This window comes from Rhinatrema bivittatum, chromosome 3 (assembly GCF_901001135.1).
Source record: "Rhinatrema bivittatum chromosome 3, aRhiBiv1.1, whole genome shotgun sequence".
Lineage (NCBI taxonomy): Eukaryota > Metazoa > Chordata > Amphibia > Gymnophiona > Rhinatrematidae > Rhinatrema > Rhinatrema bivittatum.
Genome location: NC_042617.1, coordinates 416640270 through 416654178, shown reverse-complemented (window position 1 = coordinate 416654178; position 13909 = coordinate 416640270). Strand labels below are relative to the sequence as shown.

At 46.3% G+C, this 13909-nt stretch overlaps 1 protein-coding gene across 3 annotated transcripts in view; it reads left to right on the top strand.

Moving 5' to 3' along the window:
- FBXO9 (F-box protein 9) overlaps positions 1 to 13909 on the top strand; it is a 244069-nt gene that overhangs the window by 27264 nt on the left and 202896 nt on the right. For all 3 annotated transcript variants that reach the window (XM_029595721.1, XM_029595720.1, XM_029595719.1), the window contains one exon: positions 11405 to 11563. In XM_029595721.1, coding sequence (XP_029451581.1) covers positions 11405 to 11563 — 159 coding nt within the window. The remainder of the gene's footprint in view (positions 1 to 11404; positions 11564 to 13909) is intronic.

The following is a 13909-nucleotide window of genomic DNA, read 5'->3' as shown; positions in this document are numbered from 1 at the left end:
CAGGACTCTATACATGCTTGCACAGCATTAGAGTATTCAAACCAAAGAAAATTCCAAACAAGAAGAAATCTTACTTCTACAGACTAGCCCCACTATCCTGCGGTGATACCTATGGGTCCCTCCCCAGTTGAGAATTCCTCAGGTGATTTCCGTGATCCCTCAGAGATAGGCCTCGGTCCGGCAGCTGGTTCCCGGCGTGGACTTAGCCCCCGGCAACGGGAGCAGCTCAGAGGCAGTGGGTGTAATGCAGAGCACGGCAGTGAAGGTACTCTTCCCTCTCCCCCCCGCAGCCGGAGACCACCCGGAACGAGACAAGGTAAGGTAGAAAACTTTCTAAACATCTCCGGTCTCCGAGGCTCGGAAAGCCGCACATATCGCCAGTCGACGTCTGTGCTATCGGGTTGATCAGCCCCGTCCGGGCTAGACCCCGCTCTGATACGAGGTCCCTCCCACGTGGAGACCCTCCGAGGTTGCTGCCATATTGCTTGTGTGGTCGCTGATGCCATTTCCTCTTGATCGCCATGCGCACAACTTACTTGTGTGCACATCAATGCGCACGAGGGGGCCGGGCGTACAGCTGCACGCCCAACGGTGCCGGGCGCATTAGTTCAGTCCGCGCGCATCTTTGTGAGCGTGCATCCCGGCCTACGCGCACATCTTCGGCGCACCCGGAGCGCATCCCGGCGCGCACATTATATGGGGCTTTCTGCTACCCTAAGCACACAAACCATGGCACCACCGGCCAAGAAGGTCAAAGCTCAAGCCCTCTGCCCAGTCTGCCACATAAGAGCTGCACAGCACGAAGAGGCCACGACCTTGTGCCGACGGTGCGAGGAGGCTCTAGGAGAACCAGGTTAAGGCCCTCCCCAGCCAGTACAGGAATCCAGATCCACCGATAGTACACCAGACCTCTCCACCCCCAGTGCGAGCCTCCCCCAAACAGGGCTCCCTGGGCACGCAGCAGCTTTCAGTTTAGACCCAGGATCCTTTTCCTGGGTAGAATTCTTTAAAGGTCTTCACACCTTCATCCACATGCAACCGGCGCCACCGATGACACAACTACAGGCCCCCCAGAGATGTGCCTCTACACGCCAAAAGCCTCACCATAGGGGACACAGACACCTCTGACGAGGATCAAGAATCCCTGGAGGAAGGGGAAATCCCTCCAGGAACGGAACCTTACTGAACCATGAGGCGTTTTTTCTCTCCAAAGACGAGCTATCAGACCTCATGGCTCACAGCTTGAAGGAGCTCGCCATCCCGGGCACTGGTGCCGCAGGGGAACCGAAGACGAACCTTCTCCTAGAGTAGAGGGCTCCGTCAGGCCTCCCGCCATTTCCCACTGCTGCAAGCCGTTCAACAGCTGATCAACCTGGAATGGGATGCCCCGGAGGCCAGTTTCAAAGGCAGACAGGCCCTAGAAGCCCTCTACCCACTGGAACCCTCAGCCAAAGACATGGCGTTTCCCAAAGTGGTCGCCATGGTTTGTGCGGTCACAAAGTGCACTACCATCCCAGTTGAGGGAGGAGTGGCATTCAAAGATGTCCAGGACAGACGCCTGGAACCCATCCTTAAACAGTCATTCGTATCAGCTATGTCGCTACAAATTGCTGCCTGCTGTGCCGTGGTAACACGCGCCTGCTTATCCATGACCAGGAATGCCACAGCGCCTGTCGAAGCACTAGAACCAGCAGTATCCTTCCTCACGGATGCGACCTCTGACCTGGTACGCACCTCAGCCAGGGGCGTCTCATCCGTAGTGGCAGCCAGAAGGCAACTCTGGCTCCGAAGTTGGTCAGCCAGCGCGACTTCCAAGGCGAAACTCACGAGAATGCCCTTTAAAGGAGCCCTCTTGTTCGGAAGCAAACTGGAGAAGTTAGCCAACAAATGGGGCGAATCCCCAGTACCTCAGCTACCGGAGAACAAGAACAAAAGAAGCCAACGCCCCTCTCCCGATTACCTAAGGGCAGAGGATCACAGCGTTTCATACCCTACAAGAGTACAAATCAAGCCCCTCGCCCCGCAGGCAGGGGCCAGTCCTTTCGGAACGAACACAACAAGAGGGGAGCCGGCTCTGGCACAGGCCCCAGCTGCACCCCACAATGAGAATCAGCTGACCCATCCACAGGAAGAAGCCATAGGGGGCAGGCTTGCCCTATTCTACCAAAGATGGGTCGAGATAACAGCAGACAAGTGGGTCCTAACCATCATTCGAGAGGGATACTATCTGGACTTCCACAATTTCCCTCCAGACAAGTTTGTTAAATCTCCTTGCCACGCACCCTCCAAGAGGACGGCAGTGGAAACCACACTGGCCAAATTGCTCGCCCTAAAGGCCATAACGCCGGTGTCCACGCAACAACAAAATACTGGACACTATTCCATCTATTTTATCATCCCCAAGAAAGAGGGAACATTCCGCCCCATCCTGGACCTCAAGTCTGTCAACCGCTACCTGATGGTACCACACTTCCGCATGGAAACCCTGCGCTTGGTCATAGGGGCGATACAGCCGGGAGAATTCCTTACATCTCTGAACCTGCCAGAAGCATACCTGTACATCCTGGTCCATCACTAGCATCAGCGCTTCCTGCGCTTCGTGATCCTGGACCACCACTACCAGTTCTGGGCGCTACCGTTCGGGCTCGCCACAGTCCCTCGGACGTTCACCAAAATTATGATGGTAGTAGCGGTGACACTGAAGAAAGAGGGAATCCTCGTACACCCATATCTGGACGATTGGCTGATCAGGGCAGAATCTCCAGAGGAAAGTCATCAGGAGACCACCAGAGTCAAGGCTCTACTGGAGAACCTTGGGTGGGTTGTCAACACAAACAAGTCTCTAGAATACCTGGGAGTCCGGTTCGACACCAGACAAGACAAGGTCATTCTTCCTCCTACAAGAAGAAAACTGATGAACCAATTGCGAAACCTGCTAACAAGTCTTCGCCCAAAAGTATGGGACTACCTCCAAGTCCTCGGCCTCATGACATCAACCCTGGAAGTGGTACCATGGGCAAGTGCTCACATGTGACCGCTATAGCGCTCCCTACTGTCACGGTGGAACCCAGTGTCCCAGGACTACTCCGTGCGCCTCCAGCTCTCGGAGGAGGTGCGGAACCAGCTCCAATGGTGCCTACAAGAAGACCATCTGAGCAAGGCTGTCCCCACCAACCTGGACCTTGCTCACCATGGACATGAGTCTATGAGGGTGGGGAGCCCACTGCCAAGAACTGACGGTCCAGGGGCAATGGGACAAGGAAGAGTCGGAATGGAACATCAACCGACTGGAAGCCTGGGCGGTCAGGCTAGCTTGCACATGGTTCAGTCACAGACTCCGAGACAAATCTGTCAGTCATGTCAGACAACTCCACGACTGTGCCTACATCAACCGCCAGGGAGGAACCAGAAGCCAACAAGTGTCCCTGGAAATAGATCCCCTAATGGAGTGGGCGGAAGCAAACCTACAAGGGAGATCAGCCGCCCACATCGCGGGAAAGGACAGTGTCACTGCGGATTACCTCAGCAGAAAAAGTCTAGACCCAGGGGAATGGATGCTGTCAGCAACAGCCTTCCAGTTGATAGACAGCCCAGCCTTCCAGTTGATAGACAGCCACTGGGGAATCCCAGCCATGCATCTCCTGGCAACCCGGTCCAACGCCCAAGTCCCCAACTTCTTCAGTTGCAGACGAGAACCACAATCCCAAGGGATCGATGCCCTCGTCCAGACCTGGCCACAGGAAGATCTGCTGTATGCCTCCCCCCCCCCCCCCCCCGTGGCCACTACTGTGAGGGATCATCCGCAAGATAGAGCACCATAGGGGGCTAGTACTTCTAGTGGCCCCGGACTGGCCAAGAAGGCCGTGGTACGCAGACATGCAAAGACTCGTGACGGGGAGCCCTCTCCCTCTATCTCCACACAGGGATCTGCTCCAGCAAGGCCCAATTCTCCACGAAGACCCAACTCTATTCTCTCTTACGGTCTGGCCATTGAGAGGACACGCCTGAAGAAGAGCGGATACGTGAGGGCGGTGATTGACACCTTGCTCCGAGCACGCAAGTTCTCCACATCACTGACCTACATACGAATATGGAGAATATTCGAAGCTTGGTGCGAAGACGCGACATCCTTCCGTGGACTGTCAAAATTCCCATGATCCTGGAATTTCTGCAGGACGGATTACAGAAGGGGTTGTCCCTCAACTCCATCAAGGTTCAGGTGGCTGCGTTGGCCTGCTTTGGAGCCAAAGTGGAAGGCACCAGCCTAGCATCTCATCTGGACGTCTCCCGCTTCCTGAAAGGGGTCAAGCAGATTTGACCACTCCTAAAGTGGCTGGTACCCCTATGGAACCTCAATCTATTACTAGACTTCTTAGCGGGAGCCTCCTTCAGACCTATTTGAGGTCTGTCCCTACGACTCCTAACCTTGAAGACGGCATTCCTAGTGGCAATATGTTCGGCCAGTCGCATCTCTGAACTTCAAGCACTATCCTGCTGAGAACCGTTCCTCAACTTCACACTGGGATCCATACAGCTACGTACGCTCCCCTCCTTCCTCCCAAAAGTGGTTTCTCACTTCCATCTAAACCAAACCACAGACAAAAATCTTTTCAAAGAAAAATCTTTAGAACTGATGCAACAATTTAAAGCAAGAGGCTATCCAAATAAAAGCATCAAATCTGGATACAAGAGGGCTCTTTATAGTGATAGAGAAGATTTACTGTATACTAAAAACAGTACAGAATATGAAAATACTCAAGCTACATGTGTCACTCATTACTCTCCATTAAGTAGGCAAATTATTAAAAGCATTCGATCCCATTGGTCCATTATTCAGAACATAGAAGATTTTCAAAATTTGGACTTTTGCATGGCCTTCTCTCGCAATCGAAATTTCAGACATTCTCAGTCCAGCATTTTTACCTGAAGAAGAAAAACATCAGATATCGATAGAAGGAAACAAATGCATTGGTCATTACAAATGCAGACATTGTTCCATCTGTTCTCAAACATTGCAAACAAAGAAATTCATGAATACAGTTACAAAACAAAAATTTACCATTAAACATCTCAGTACTTGGCATCAACTTATGTGGTGTACATTGTCTGTCCATGCTCCCATTATTATGTGGGTCAAACCACAAGATCTTTTCGGCAACGCATCTGTGAGCACAGAAGTTGCATCAAAAATCACAAGGAAAATGCACTGCTTGTTGCCCACTGCGCTCAATTAAACCATACTTTTGAACAACTTAAATGGTTTGTTATTGATACAGTTAAACCCCACATAAGGAGATCGGGCAGGGCAATTGTATCGTAAAGAGCAACAGTGGATTTTTAGATTGCGGAGTGAGGAACCAGTAGGACTAAATAGCAAGATAGATTGGTCTAGCTTATAACCTAGTAAATGGAGGTATTGCAGAATCACTAATGAATACACCTGTATGTTATGTCATGTCATCACGTCTCTTGTGAGTAACCTATAAAACCAGTTAACTAACAGTCACGCATCTTGCCATTTGACTTGAAGACCGATGACCAAAAGTTTGATTGTGCAAGAAACTGTAAGTAATGATTCTAAATGTTGATACCAATGAATTATTCAACCACAGATTTCACAAAATGTCTTTTGTTTAAGATGTAATTTACCAAGATGCGATACTGCCCTGCGAAACGTACATCCAAGATAAGTAAATCTTGATTCACAAGCAGCTTATACAGAGCTATTGAAAACATGTTTCAAACTGCTTTTGTGGCAACTTTTTAAGTGCCAGTGTGACTGTCTTTGATTCATAAGCAATCCACACGGAGCCATTGAAAAATGTTTCAACTATTCTTATTGCAACTTCTTTAGTGTCGACGAAATAGTGTTCCTTTGAATTGCTTTTCCAGCAGCTCTATGAGCCTTATAATTTTAACTCTAATTGTTTGGCAACTCATGTAGTGCCATTCGGAAGGTGGTTTTGAATAGTTTCCTTACTTAGCAGCTTTTGAGCAAGTTAACCGGGCAATGTAATTGAGACTGCAATTGTTTCATAAAGAAGTAATCTGTTTAATTTTTGCCGACCATAATTCTCTGCTCATCAAAATTCATCAAGAAAATATACAACTTTGTGAGTTCTGATACTTATTAATTCATTTTAAAATTCAAATAAAGTAAATAAAAGAAAAAAATATTTTTTCCAATAAAAGAAGAGAATTAGAGGTTTTTTGACCCATGATTGCATCAACTGGTTTACACTCTGATTATTAATTCAGAAAAGATTCCAGTGCTGAGGTCTTTTCCTCCAACTTTTAACAATTTTCAATAATTTGAAAAATAAAATTTTTTTTTATTGCAGTCAGTTAATATACACCAGCTTTTTTCCCTTTCTCTCAAATCTATTCTTCCCTTCCTACAGCCCAGGGACTGGATGTGCTCCATAGATCTAAAAGATGCATACGCTCATATACCAATGCATCCCAATTCTTGGACTTACCTCTGTTTTCAAGCAGAAGAGAGACTTTTTTTCAATACAAGGTTCTCCCGTTCGATCTTTCCTCCGCACCCAGTTTTCACAAAATGTCTAGTGGTAGTGGTGGCACACCTCTTGTCAACAGGGGATTCAGATATTTCGCTATCTTGACGATTGGCTATTAGTAGCCCCCAATCCTACTTTCCTCCGGAACAATTTAATTCAAATGATAACTTGCCTAGACAATCTAGGTCTTCTCCTAAATTACAAGAAATCGTACCTTCAACCTACACAAACGCTGGACTTCATAGGAGCTTCTATAGACACCATTCAAGACGAGGGCATTCCTGCCACAACCTCTGGCAATAGCTCTCACTACGCTAGCTCAGCGCCTATTACAACTTACGAAAACTTCAGCCCGCCAAGTCTTAACCTTGCTAGGTCGTATGGCAGCTTGCACCTACATGGTCCCACACATGAGACTGCACATTTGTTGTCTTCAGTGGGGCCTCAAAACTCAATGGTCTCAATTCTTAAGTTCCTTGTCAACTCCAATGACCCTAACGACCAACATGAAATAGACCTTCGCTGGTGGTTAACCCCACCAGCACTGACAGAAGGCTCACCGCTCAGGCCCCCTTGACATCAACTAATTCTTACCACAGATGCCTCCCCCCAAAGGCTGGGGAGCCTATCTTTCCAATCTACAAACTCAAGGATTGTGGTCCAACCAGGAATGCAATTATCACATAAATTTCTGAGAATTGAGGGCTATCAAGAATGCCCTTCAGCTTTCCAACGCAACCTGCTATACCGTGTCGTCATGATCCATACAGACAATCAAGTAGCAATGGTCTACATAAACAAGGAGGATCCGGTTCATGGAACCTTTGCAAGGAAACTATACAGATTCTGGACTGGGCCCACTCCAAGGGAATCTCCTTGCAAGCCACATATCTGCCCGGGATCAACAATTCCAAAGCAGACAAGTTGAGCAGAATTTTTCACTTGCACGAATGGGAACTTGATCGAAGTGTCGCCAATTGAATTTTCTCCATTTGGGATCTTCCCCGGATCGACCTCTTTGCAACAGAACACAACCAAAAGGTCTATCTTTTTGCTCAGTATACCCCAGCAAACACAGATTGATACAGGATGCATTCCTTCTGGACAGGTCTCAAGGCCTCCTTTATGCATTCACTCCTATTCCCCTGATCTCCCGCACAGTACAGAGATGCATCGAGGACAGTTCGGATCTAATCCTCATCGCTCCAGCATGGCCACGTCAACCGTGGTACAGCTACCTAGTTCAATTCTTAATTTGCAAGCCGATTCCTCTAGGGAATGCCCCCACCCTCCTCACCCAGCAACGAGGATCAATGCTCCATCCACTTCACGCATCACTGAATCTCACTGCATGGAGATTGAAAGGGTCACGTTACAAAATCTGAATATTTCACATCAACTGGAAGACATTCTAATTGCATCCAGGAAACCACCAACGCAACTAAACTACTAGCACAAATGGGCGCGTTACACATCCTGGTGTTCATCAATGGACACAGACCCACTTACGTGTCCGCCGGAACGTCTTCTAACTTACCTCCACCTACTTTACACTCAAGGACTGGCCACCACCTCTTTGTGTTCACCTTAGTGCGATAGCTTACCACACTCCTCTCAACAGTGAATCGATAGCCTGTCATGCTCTTATTTCCCAATTTATGAAGGGTGTACTACATCTATGACCCCCTTAAGGAAGCCACCAATACCATGAGATGTCAAACAGTTCTGGAACAGCTCATGTTACCACCGTTTGAACCTCTGGACACTTGTCACCCTAGATACGTATCCTGGAAGGTACTATTTTTAGTTGCCCTCACAAGCCGCAAGGAGAATCAGCGAATTTCAAGGCTTGGTGCACTACCCAGCTTACCTTGAATTCTACCATAAGGTTACGCTGCGTACGCACCCTAATTTTCTTCCAAAAATGGTCTCCACCTTTCACTTAAACCAAACCATAACCTTACCAACTTTTCAACCCAAGCCGCACGCAAATGACAGTGAGCGGTGCTCTATACATTGGACTGCAAACGTGCACTAGCGTACTATAAGAAACGCACTTACTCTAACAGACACTCGCAACTCTTCCTCTCCTTCAATCCAAACGCACCAGGACTTCCTGTTTCCAAACGAACATTATCATCCTGGCTTTCTCACTGTATATGTTTCTGCTATCAAAAACGTTCGGAATCCCTATCTTCCACACCCAAAGCCCATCAAGTGCGTGCGATGGCTACATCTGTCACACATCTCCACGATGTGTCTATCTCAGACATCTGTAAGGCAGCCACATGGCCGTCACTGCACACCTTCATATCCCATTATTGTTTAGACAAACAGACGGAAGGTGATGAAAAGATGGGGTGGATAATCCTAGACGAGCACTTCTTTATCTAATTCAACTCGATTATAAGTACTGTCCGCCTCTTATATAGTATTGAGCAATATGTTACCTCAAGTAATTACTTACACTGGCATGCTCAATATTTAAGTTGGGGACTCCCAGACAGCATGGCTAATTCAACTGCTGACCCGCCCGCCTCCCCGGACAGTTCTGGCATTGCATATAGTCTTGCTTTGACACGGACTGAGGAGCCTCGAGGAGGCACAAGTGGTATGCAGGAAGGAACACCTCACCAAAAGACTTTGGGTGATTTTAGAGAGCTCCGCCACCTAGTGGCATGGACGTACCCAGACAGCATGGCTAATTCATCTGCTATCTACGGAAAACACAGTTTACATAGAAACATAGAAATGACGGCAGAAGAAGACCAAATGGCCCATCCAGTAAGCAAACTTTCTTTTCTGTTTCTTGTATCTGTATTGGTGACACTTTTGAATAGTAATAGCATGAGCTGCTCTCTGTAATTAAATAAGCTTTTTTTTTTTTTTTTCTTTGTACTGCTTAAGTCTTAGTGCTCATACGTTTTGCTCGCCAGAACCATTTGCCATGCTGTACTTATCTTGCAGTATTCTTATTAAATGTGCACACTGACACTTGCATAGTAATAGCTTCCACTAGCAGTGAATATTTATATACAATAAATACTCTTAAAGCTAAATAATGAATGGACCTCCTGCCTGCTTGTTCTAAAGAGGGAGTGACCACTTTAGTATGCAGCTTCTATCAGCAGGAGGAAGCAATGATAGCATTTTCTTCAAACTCTAATTGCAACACAGATATTCCCTGAGAGTGAGTTAGTAAAGATATAAGGATCAGTCCATAGTCTACATTGATTAGCAGGCCCCCAATCTGTCATAGTTTCTTCAGTTGCCTGAGGCTCATAGCAGCCTGACCCTACTATCCCTCTCCCACCTCTCCTTTTTTATATTTAAATAAAAGGTAAAAAAAAAAAAATTGAAAGATTTTCTATAAAATACTCATTTGCTTCTATGAAAAAAAAAAAAAAAAAAAAAAAAAGGATCATTAGACTCATCTAGTCTGCCCTATTTCATTCCTGCTGCTGCTGCCATAGACCATGGGTGCTCGAAATGGTCTACAGGTCCCTCCAGCCAGTCAGGTTTTCAGGATATCCCGCATGAGGCTTATGCATGAGACTTATTTGCATGCACTACCTTCTGTGTATGCAAATATTTCTCAAGCATATTCATTAGGGATATCCTGGAAAACCGACTGGCTGATGGGGGGGGGGGGGGGGGGGAGTGTAGGACCAGTTTGAGCACCCCTGCCATAGACGCCCAGTTGATCTCTAGCTTTGCCCTCACTTTGCAACTTGGGATGCTCTGCATTATTATTCCATTTTTTATGATTTCTACCCCTGGGAAGCCATCCTGTGCATCCACTACCCCTCTCTGAAGAAACATTTCCTGATATTGCTCCTTAGTTTTCCCCCTTGGAATCACAGGGTGTGACTTAAAGCATTCTAGCACATTCTTTCCTCTGAAAGTGGTTTGCTTTTTGTGCATTACTGATTCTCTATTATATCCCCCCTGTCTCTTCTCTCCTCTAGGTTATATAGGTCCTTAAATCTCACTTTATAGGACTTTTAGCATAGATCCTGTATCATTTTGGTAGCTTTTTTTTTTTCCGGACTGCCATCACCCGGTCTATATTCATTTGGAATGATGACTTCCAGAATTAGACAAAATATTTTAGGGAGGCATTATCACCTTCCCCTCTTCTGGTTATAGGCTTCTCTCTGTGCACACAAGTGTCTCATTGATCTTCTACCTTGAGATCACCAGACACAAGATGTTTCCCAGTTTTCATGCACTTGTGTACAACTTCCTCAGATGTCTGTACTCTTTTGCAGTGAATCTTAACTTTCAGGCATGTGCCCACTCCTTAAGCTTTCAGATATAATTTTGTTTGCCATCTTCCTCAGGAGTTCCCACTCTACAACAAATTTTGGTTGTCATCTGCAGAAAATCTCTTCCTCCTTACCCCTCTGAAATATCACTCATAAATATATTGACCAGGGCTGATTTCTCTCCACCCCCCTCCCCCCAAAGGCACGCTTATCTTTCATTCTTCACTACCACCTGCCGTTCTATCCCTCATCCAGTTTCTAATCTAGTCCACCTATTCTCTTAAATAGAAAATATACTAATTTATGAAAATGCACCACAGAAATTATAACCCTTTCTTGCACAATGTATTCCTGAGCTACTGCAGAACTTGAGGGCTGTAAGAATAGCATACAGTGGATTATGATGCTTAAATTGAGCCAGTCTCCGTTCAGCTCCTCACGGGTGCCTGATGCAGACTTTATCCTCAAAAGCCTCCTTTCTCAACACTGTCATTCATGACCATGCCCTGTGCTAATGGAAGTCTCGATGTAAAGAAAATCGTGAACTGGGTTTTCTGATGTATTTCTTTGTAATATGAACACAGCATTCACAGAGAGCTGCTGTTTCCTTTCTAGGCAGAGCTGCAAATGTTTCGGGCTCAGTGGATGTCAGAACTTGCCCCAGGTATGAGTTATAGTGGCCTAGAAACTCGACTGCGCAAAACGTCAACAAGAGGCCTTGGAGTGAAGGCCACAGATACCAAAGCAAAGCAAGAACTAGCAAAGGAAGAGAAGGTAAGGCAAAAGGAGGAAATTTGAAATGAACTCGCAGCCTAGAAGGATCAAGGTGGTATTGTCCTCTCCATAAAAGTTTAATAAAATCATGATGTATATTTTTTAATTCTCAATAGTTTTTAATTAGTTGGTTTCATTCAGAAAAGTGCTTTAACAACTGTTATTTAGGATTGTAAAAGCACAGAATACAGATAAATGCATTTTTACAGTTTAATTTCCCAGCTTGATGGTTTATCATCACTATGCTTCACACAGCCTTTTCTTCAGTCAGAGTGCCACAAACATTTGTGGCGAGAGGAAGGTGTATCCAATGTGTTTCTCATAGTGACATGACACCTGTAATCATCCATCTTCTAGAGACTAGTTTCAGAAAGAAGGTGGGCTTGTCTGCAGCTTGTGCTGAGAATCCAGTCTGCCTGCTAGTAATGTGAATTTCTGCAGCCATCTGAAGTTCTTCATATCAAAGAGAGTAGTAAAGCTCACCTGACTGTGCTGGAGAGAATTTAGCTTGTTCAGTTTCTGAAGATGTGATATTGCCAGCTAAGTAAGAGTTGTGTGGCCAGAGCCACATGGCAGCAGTTCTCATAGTGGTGCATGACTGAGACGTAAGCCTTCCTTTGATAGGGCCTAGCTCAGAAACCTCTTTTAAACAAAGTGCTGCCATAGATAAGACCTTTAACAGATGGTAGGAGAAATCAGTCTTTATATTTCTCTGCTGGTTTTCACTTTTTTTTTTTCTGAATATGGAGGAGAAGAGTGTTTTGTTTTGTTTTTTTTTTTCATTTTCTCCTCTCTGACCTCTCTAAGATAACTGCTTAAGTGGCTCATGTCATCTTGTTGGCCAAGACTGAAGTGCTCTATGATGCTTTTTGACCAATCAGGTTGCTACTGAAATGGCAGTTTTCCTCCCTGTTCTCCATGACCCATGGTCATGGAGAACAGGGAGGAAAACAGGGAGACCCAGGAAAACAGGGAGGAAAACAGGGAGACCCAGATTCATCAGCTTTGTTATGCAGCTGAATATCACCAGCCCACAATGAACAAGAGACTGTTGATGGATCCTCTGTTCCTCTGTAGTCCCACTAAACCAGCCAACTGCTTTTCTTTTTTCTTTTTAATTTACAGATTCAGCTAAAACTCATTTACTAACAATAATCCCTAATGTGAAGGGTAAATCCAACCCATGAATTCAAACCCAGAGATGAGTGTAAGGCAGCATGGGTAGTTGGTGTCTGAGAGGGGTTTTATACTCCTACCAGGATTTCTACTGAAACACATTTCAATGCTCTAGTAGACCACGCCTTATTTTTCTTCAGCAGAGGATAGAGTAGCATATTTCCTAGCGTGTAGCAGATGGACTGAGGACCAATGGTATAGTGTGCTCCTGATAGTTGGAGATGGATCAGATTTCAATCTGACGTCAGCCCTAGTACATATACCCGTGCGAGACGCCATGCTCTTCAGTATTTTCCGTCTCCATAGCAGTTCAGGACTCTATACATGCTTGCACAGCGTTAGAGAATTCTAACCAAAGAAATGCAAAACAAAGAAGAAAACTTACCTCTACAGACGAGCCCCGCTCTCCTGCGGTGATACCTACGGGTCCCTCCCCCAGTCAAGATTCCTAAGGTGATTTCTAAAAATCCCTCAGAGGTAGGCCTCTGTCTGGCAGCTGGTTCCCGGCGTGGACTTAGCCCCCGCATCGGGTGCGGCAGAGAGAGACAGTGGGTACAAAATTTGAGCACGGCGGTGAAAGTATTTTTCCCTCTCCCCCCCATAGCCAGAGACCGCCTGGAACGAGACCGGAAATGCCAAGACAAGGTAAGGTAGAAAACTTCTTAAAAGTCTCCAGGTCTCTGAGGCTCAAATAGCTGCACAGATAGCCGGCGTAACTGCTACCGAGTGGATCAGCCCTACCAGGGCTAGACCCCGGTTTGATACGAGGGCCCTCTCACATGGAGACCCTCCGAGGTGGTGGCCATATTGCTCGCGTGGTCGCCGCTGCCCTATCTGCCAATTCGTTCTGTGCGCACAGAGGCGAGCCATGCGCCCAAAATCACTTGTGCGCACAAGTTCAGTGACATGCGTAAGGAGAAGGTTTTCATGGGTAATGATTCAGATGGACTGAATCAAATCACGGTCAACCTAGAAGATGTGGTAGGCCTGATTGACAAACTGAAGAGTAGTAAATCACGTGGACCGGATGGTATACACCCCAGAGTTCTGAAGGAACTAAAAAATGAAATTTCAGACCTATTAGTAAAAATTTGTAACCTATCATTAAAATCATCCATTGTACCTGAAGACTGGAGGATAGCAAATGTAACCCCAATATTTAAAAAGGGC